At 49.1% G+C, this 7,812-nt stretch overlaps 1 protein-coding gene across 1 annotated transcript; it reads left to right on the top strand.

Moving 5' to 3' along the window:
• Window positions 1-688: 688 nt before the first annotated feature.
• LOC133270962 (E3 ubiquitin/ISG15 ligase TRIM25-like) lies at window positions 689-6,999 on the top strand. Its single transcript, XM_061456624.1, has 7 exons — window positions 689-767; window positions 1,005-1,573; window positions 2,076-2,171; window positions 3,084-3,317; window positions 3,413-3,435; window positions 4,348-4,487; window positions 5,925-6,999. The coding sequence occupies exons 2-7, from the start codon at window positions 1,064-1,066 to the stop codon at window positions 6,416-6,418; spliced, it is 1,497 nt and encodes a 498-aa protein (XP_061312608.1). The 5' UTR covers window positions 689-767; window positions 1,005-1,063; the 3' UTR covers window positions 6,419-6,999.
• Window positions 7,000-7,812: the final 813 nt, after the last annotated feature.

The raw sequence follows: 7,812 nt of genomic DNA, 5'->3' as shown, positions 1-7,812 counted from the left end.
GGGCAGTGTGGCAGTGCCCACATCTGCCTTGCTGAGGCAGCATCTGCCCTGGGCTGCACTGGCTTGGTGGGACACCCCTACCCCCAAAGGGTCCCACAGAGAGGCAGGGACACAGCAAGGCAATGCCAGGCTGACCCATGTGAAGTGCCCATTGCTTGGGACCGATTTCAGTGCCTGGCAAGCTGTCCTGGGCTGCCCTTTGGAGTTTCAGCTCCCACCTGCCCTCTGAGCAGTGGCATCCAACACTGCTCTGCTGCTCCCTCCTCCCAGTACAGACCTCAGCTTCTGGGCAATGCAAGGTCTGTGCTGGGGCTCTGGGGGCCATGCTTAGAGTAACATACACATTTGCCCATCCTCTCCATCAGTCCCAGCTTGTTGCCCAGGTCCATCCAGGTGCCTTTGCAGGGAGGAATAGGGCAGGTTTAGTTTATCCACTCCCTGCCACCTCTAGACCCACTTCTCTGCACTACCACTGTAGCTGCCCAGAGTCCCAAAGGACTGCTCCCAACTTTTCATTTCCTCCCCAGCTTTTCAGCTCCCTCACTAACACACCTGCAGCTCCTGCCTCCTGCTTGCTGTGTGCCTTTAAATACTGGTGGAGTGCCTTCCCCAGGTGCTATTGGTTCAGGGGCATGTAATCGGTATTCCCTCTTTCCTTCTCCTCAGTCCTTGCCTGGGTGCTGTTTAATCTTTCCTATGCTGTCTCTGCCAAGTACCTTTTCAAACTCAGACTTGGATCTCTTGTGTTTCTCAGCAGTTTCCTGCAGGTAAGAAAGCACCATTCTTTCCATACCACCTTTTCTAGCACTAACCCTGCTCCTCCAAAACCCCACCACCCTGATCCTGGGTTCATCCTGTGTGGCCATGGCTTCTCCAACGTGGCAGACTGGATGCAGGCAGTTGGGTGGAGGGATGACTTTTCCTTGCCAAGGGGAGGAGGCAGCAGCTCCCTGCTTGCAGCCAATGGTGCTTCCACTACTGGTTTCTGTTTCACTTCTCATCAGTGACTGCTGGCACTCCACCGCAGCTCGGGCTACATGGTGATGCCGTGACCAGGCTGGAGATGGACCTGACCTGTGCCATCTGCCTGGACACTTACCTTGAGCTGGTGATGCTGAGTTGTGGTCACAGGATCTGCAGGGATTGCACCCAGGAGGAGTGCCCGCAGGACCGTTGCCCACTATGCCATACCCAGGCAGACCCAGAGGAGGAAAGGCCTGAAGTGCAATGTGAAGAGAAGGGGGAAAGCTTGGGACAGCAAGATGGGGTGATCCTGTGTGACTTCTGCCTTCAGGAGTCCCAGCCAGCCGTGAAGACCTGCATGAACTGCGAGGCCTCCCTCTGCCAAGCCCACCTGAGCAAGCACAACACAAAGAGCCCTCTGAAAGAGCACGTCCTGATAGAACCCTGTGAAGCTCAGGTTTTGGCTGAGAGGAGATGCCCCCAGCATGGCAGGCTGCTGGAGTGCTACTGTGTGACAGACTCCGTCTGCATCTGCATGCTGTGCTGCATCATCAGCTCCCACAAGGACCACGAGATCACCACTCTGGAGGAGGCTTTTGGCAAAGCACAGGTAACAGGCTGCCAGGACAGCCCTCAGAGCACAGATTGCACTAGGAAAACCACAGGGACCTGGGGCACAGGGAGCTGCCTGCAGCACAGAGATGAAACGTTTCTTGAGGTTCAGATCTGCAGACTTGGGTTGGGGCTAAATCTCCAGCTTGGGATACTGGGCTTTTATTCCCAGTTTTGCCCTAGATTCCCTCTGGGAATACAGGGATATAAAACAAGATGTTATGAAAACTTTCTTCCCACCCTGAGAAGCCAAACCAGTGGGACCGGGTGCATGTGACTGTGCTCCTAGTCCTGGGTGCAGTTCCAAGCCGAAGGTATTTTCAGTTTCAAAATGTCTTTCCTGTGCTTGTGATTGCAGTATTTGTCCAGGGCTACAATCTTCCAGTAAACCTTTATGATTCATTTGACCTGAGAGCAAGCAATCCTATGTCCATAAAGCTGCTGGTCTCATGCACCTGTGTCCATCCTATCCTGATACCTCCCGCTGGTTATTTTTACAGGGTTTTTTTACTGAAACCCTGGAAGCAGTGAAAACCCACGAAGCTGCGCTGAATCACAGCATAGAAAACCTGCTGAAACAAGAGGAGGAAGTAAAGGTTTGTTCCAAGTCCAACCACCACTCTGGGGATGGTTGTGTGCTGGTAGCTGATAAGACAAGGTTTTCTTTTGCCCTTCCCCAGATCGCGCATTCCAAAGTGGTTTTAGTTCCTGGTGGTTTCTCAGTTATTTTCTAGGTTTTGTTTTTTTTAGGGAGGATGATGAACAACTTTCTTACTTCCCTTTACTGGGAAGTACATTCTTTGTTTCCAAAGGGCATGTGAGCTTGAAAATTGCTATTAAGTCCATGCTTCCTGATTGGTAGGTGGTGGTATCACACACCATGCTATTGTGGTTTTATTCCTCTTTACAACAAGAAATCCCTTTAGGTTAGCCTGTGGTTCTGAGATGTTGATAGGAATTATGTTAAAAGATTGCCCCAAAATGCCTGGTTTTTGCTCCCAGCATGCCAATACCTATGTAAAAGCTCTGGAAGAGCAGTGAATTTAACACAGGTCTCCAAATCCTAGCTCATTCTGCTGAGGCAGAATTGGCACTTGTCTTCCTCCACCAGTAAAAATGATAGGACTTGAAGTCCTGGCACTGGGCAAAGGTCTGAAGACAGAACTGTACTTGGCACTTGGTACTTGTACTTCCTCACCCATCCTTAAAGGGACCAAAGACAACTAATGCAGAATATGGGAATACAGTGGAAAGTCTTCAGCAAGCATCATGCAAGCTTCACTACTTTTTCAGCTTTTTCTGGTCAGGTTGCCAGATGCTGGGGTACTTGTGTCACTTAGCCCTTCTGCTGTCAATGGGACATCTTGGTTTGTTGTCACATGGACAGACACTAAGTTAGTATTTACTTCTCTGAGCCCAGAAGAGACCAGGCTCTTTTCTGAGTGAGAGTGATTGGGTTTAAATGTAAGATTCGGTTCCTAACACCTTTGGAAGTGTTTTCTTAACAGACTGAGGAGGGCCTGCAGAGGGGTCGGCTGGAGAGCCTCTTCAAAGAGATGAGTCTGCAGCTAGGAAACAGAAAAGAAGAAGTCCTGAAAGTTCTCAGTCACAACGAGGAGCAACAGCTTTCTTGGATTCAGAAGGGGATGCAAAAACACAAAGAGGGGAAGGATGCAGCCAGCCGTGATGTACGGGAGCTGGAGGCTCTGAGAGATCAGAAAGACCTCCTTCTTTTCATCAAGGTACCTAACAGCATCTCCCTTGCCAGAGACACTCAGCTCTTGGGCTACCCTTTGCCTTTGCTATGCTAATTCTACTTTCAAACTGTCTTTTACAGGCTTTTTCAGCAATTCAGACCAGGTAAGCTCTTCCCAAGGTGGTCTACTATCGCACTACACGTTGCTTCGGGTGACTGATAGCCTAGCCTGCATGTCCTGGGCTCACTCTTTGGCATGCTGGTGGCAAACTGAGCCTGAAGAAGCCCCAGAGGCCGTGTGTGACTTTTCATATACAGCACATCTTATTTTTCTGTACCCTCTGCACCTATTCTCAAGTCCCATTCTGAGGGCAGTTCCTGAATGTTGAGGTCCCTGTATGGGCATGCAAAGGACAGATGAGCTTAGTTATCCTGAGTCATCCTCCAGCTCGCATTGCCTTCTGCTTGTAAGAAGCAAATGTGGCAGGAGCCAAACATGCAGCGCAGTCAAGAGTTTACAGAGTTCATGGCTTTTCTCCTGAGCTGTTCTCCCAGGGTCTGCCCTGCTCCTCCACCACAGCATGCACACAGGCTCCCCCAGCCCTGCATTTTGGGTTTAGCAGCTCACCTAGGGCTGTGGAAACGCAGCACATCTCATCTGCTGATGAGATCTGATCATCTGATCTCATCAGCATCATTAGCTGTCCCAGCATCATTAGCTGTGCCACCTCATTAGCTCCTGCTCCGAGGACGGAGGACTGCAACCGCAAACAGGATGCTAGAGTCTGTCCTGGCAAAGCTGGGCTGAGACGGCTGAGACAAGGTCCTCTATGGACAGATACTGTCCATACTTCAGCCTGCTGATGCTGAAGAGATCTGGAGTTCTGGGAGAAGACCAGTCAGAGAGGGAGTCCCTGGTAAAGCTGCAGAGAGAGGGGAGGGTGGAAGGTGCTTTCTGTGTGTCCCATCAAGGTTTGGTGTGGAGTGGGGGATGTAGTTGTTCACTCAGTGATGGGCTTGGGGATGGTTTTCTGATGCCTTCTGCTGCTCTTCTGATGTCATTCTGTATGTTTTAGGGAACACGAACCAGTTTCTAAGAATGCTGATTTAAAACCAAGGCCACCCATTATTTTGGATAAATTAACAACAGATGGTACTCTAAGGCTTTTCCAGCAATTCCTCTCAGACATGCAGTCCTTATTTAAATCACCGCCTGGTAAGTGCTCATTTCACTCTGTAATAAGAACATGGAGAAGCTAACAAAGCATATTCAGGAAAAGACTGTAGTAAACCACCAAGTACTCAAAAATAGATCTAGAAGAGCTGATTGCTAACACTTACTAGATGATCTTTAAGGTCCCTTCCAAGTCAAACTGTTCTATAGTATTCTGTGATATGACTGTATGATTATTTTCACATATGTGTACATAAAAGGATGCTTGTCCCAGGCTTCAGTGCTTTGGACATGCCTTGAACATACCCTGCTAAAATGGGTTCTAGGTAAAGAGGTATGGATGTCCTAGGACATGTATGGGAAGATTTAGAGAGAAGAATAGCAATAGCTTTTCAATCTGTAGCACCACTTCGATTCAAAGCACGGGGAAATTTGGGAACTCATCACAGCAGCGGCAGGTGGAGTTTGTCTTATGACAAAATAATCCCCTCTTTGTGTGTAAATCTACTCATTGTGATGTCTTGTATGACCAACGTACAGTGCTGGTGCTGTGCACAGTGGGAAGCCTGTTCAATTTAATTAGACAAAAAAAAAGGGTTCCCTTGTTATTGCTGCATGGAGGGTGCTTGAGCCCTGCCTGACAGTGAGCCTAGGGTCAAGACCAAGAGACAGCTGGGGTGGGAAGGCTCTGCCCAGAGCATGTGTGATGTGCACACCTAATTGGCTGCCACCCGTACAGCCTCGGCTATGCTAAACAGCGCACCATGCTCATGGCCACTCCCAGGCTCGGTCTTTACCATCCCTGTAAGCACAGTCCAGACCTATTCTAGCTAGAAAGCCCCAGAGCCAGGTTTTCCTCATTGTCCATGCCATCTGAGCAGTCCAGGTTAGTTGTCCAAGTCACTGCTGCTATTTGTTTCCTGAAGGAGTAACTTCCACAGAATCGAAACGCATTGAGTGCAAGGGAAGGTCTGAATAAACACATTCTGCAAATTCCCAACTGCAGAATTACCTCCTTGTGCCTGGCCATGCTAGGAAGTTTTAAGAGTTCTAGAAAACACCTTCAAATGATCCTAAGCAAATAAGCATGTATAAAATGGCTGTGCCACTGCTCACATGTTTCTCGTCTGTGGAAGTTAATCTGGGAAGTTTTTAGAAATGCCTAATGAAGCTCTGCAGGGCACTGATGGAAAATGAGAATCTCAGAGCTGCTGTCATTGGAAACACAAAGCAAGAAGACATTTTAAAATTGTGAAAGAGCAGTGTTTCTTGAAATGTGGGATCACCCCCTTTTAGAATTACGTGGGAGCAGCTAAGAGAGGTACAGAAGCACTTTCAGTTAACATGCTTTTAGTGACTTGGGTGGGTTGGACTTGAATGACTTGGATAGGATAACTTGTGTTGACTTGGATTGGGAAATCCAGCCTTCAGCAACTGGGGGATGTGTGGTATCTGTGTGTTGGTTTTCTTTCTCTACAGTTCATGAACATCTGACAACTTCAGTGTGTCAAGAAGGCAGATTTGCTTTTGGGAGCAAGGCATTCCATGTGTCCCCACGGCACCTACCCACAGTTCCCAATGTGGATGCATTAACAGCCCCTATCCCCCAGTTCAAGAGCAATGAGAGCTTCTCAGAAGGCTGTCACTTCTGGGAGGTAGACACTAGCAACATGAGACACTGGATGCTTGGAATTGCTTGTCCCAGGTTTCAGTGCTATCTGGAAGCGTCTTCTCATTACCTCTCTCTGTTCCTAGATAAAACACTGATCACGGGAAAGCACTTTCCTACAGCCCTCAAAGTGATCAGGGTAGAGGTAGACTGTGGAAGAAATAGGCTGTCATTTTATAACGTGTCTGTCAAGGATGGAGATCCTACTGACAGTCTCCATCTTTTAGAGGCAGTAAGCATCCCTTTCAGCTACCCTGTCCATGCTATCTTCAAGATATTTGAAGGCTCTCTGAAGCTCCTGTAGTGATGTGGGGACAAGGTGCTGTTTTGTATTTCCAGGCGATCTATCAGGACTGCTGCTGCATGGAAGCTATGCTAAGCTGGCATATTAGAAACTGGAATTGGGGCTGCTGTGATGGCTTTATCTCTGTGAGGGCAAGGCCTCTGTGGGGTGTATCACAGCACACAGCTGCTTACCGCAAGAACTCCTGTCTTCTGTTAGTCACAATGGAAATGCTGTTAAGTTGTGCTTTTTTGCTCAGCTGTACCAAATTCCGTGTTGGCTGCATGCTATTACATCTGGTTTTTACTGAACAGCAGTTCAGTTCATAAAGAAGTTGAACTGCTACAGAACAAAGCAGCAGCAATGATGATCTTTAATGCACAACTGAAGCCATCCCGTGCAGAAGCAAATCTGGGCTGGGAGGCGAGTAGAGACTAGGTGGTAAGACATCCCGTTTCCTTTCTCTCCACTGCTGACATCCCCTGTGAGGACTCTGATAGATCATTTACCAACTTTTTTGCATGAATTTTGGGTTTTCTTTTCACCTGTGCAAAAATCTCACAGCAAAGGGAACAATAAAGCAGAAAACTCTTGTGCTTTTATTCTGTGCCACACGGGGCCTGAATTAGTTTGTTCTTATGACTGTCTGAACACCTTGGGGAGGAAGAGATGCTATTCCTGCTTGTTCCCTGTGGTTCTACTGTCTTCAGAACAAGCGAAGGTATTTGCATTAAGAGGTCCAGGCAGGAGCTCTTCAACCTAGCAGAGGCAGTGAATGACCTCATGGGACACTACAGTTTTATGTGACAAAAGAAATCCTTGTTCAGTCTTAGAAGAAAGCAGATGTGCTTTATCTTTTGTATTTTATACACCAAAATGATAGGGAAAACCATGCAGGCAGAGTCGGGTCTCTCAAAGGCACCTGCAGTGGCTGCTGCTCTGCCTGGTCTTGGGCGGTACGTGTGCAGAAGGTAAGCAAGGCTTCGACATGGTGCGGGGACATTCCTATCCTACAGTGCCTTTACCAGCGCCCATTTCCCTGTGGCTGCAGGTACAAGACCAGCACCAACACCTGTCCCCTGAGTTCTCCCTGCTTTACCTTTAGGGCAGCACCTGTAACCGTTGCGGAGCAGAACCAGAGCAGAGGGAACCCCTGGCTCACTCACGCTCTTCTCACCCAGAGCTTACTACCTCGCTGCCCCTGCCAGGAGCCGGATCTCCCCGGGAGAGCCGAGCGCGGCAGAGCAGCCCCATCCCCTGCCAGCCTGCTGCGGGCTCGCACATGGAGCGGTGCCCCGAGGGTGAGGGCAGCGGCTGCCACCGCTTACGGGAGCGGTTTGGGGGTGGAGCCTGGGATGGAGGAGAAGAGGAGGGCAAAGGGGAAGCACTCGCAGCCTTAGGGCTGAGCCTCCGAC

This window comes from Pezoporus flaviventris, unplaced genomic scaffold, assembly GCF_033815535.1.
Source record: "Pezoporus flaviventris isolate CSIRO_AGI_PZ_B2104156 unplaced genomic scaffold, CSIRO_AGI_Pfla_v1 ptg000023l, whole genome shotgun sequence".
Taxonomy (NCBI): Eukaryota; Metazoa; Chordata; class Aves; order Psittaciformes; family Psittacidae; genus Pezoporus; species Pezoporus flaviventris.
This window is presented reverse-complemented; position numbering and strand designations above follow the sequence as displayed.

What these genes read in the sequence shown, in the direction of transcription:
- LOC133270962 (XM_061456624.1), top strand. Translation starts at nt 1,064, where the DNA reads ATGGACCTGACCTGTGCCATCTGCCTGGACACTTACCTTGAGCTGGTG. An exon ending in ACCTCCTTCTTTTCATCAAG is followed by an intron (nt 3,318 to 3,412) that starts GTACCTAACAGC and finishes TGTCTTTTACAG; the next exon opens with GCTTTTTCAGCAATTCAGAC. An exon ending in TTTTCAGCAATTCAGACCAG is followed by an intron (nt 3,436 to 4,347) that starts GTAAGCTCTTCC and finishes TGTATGTTTTAG; the next exon opens with GGAACACGAACCAGTTTCTA.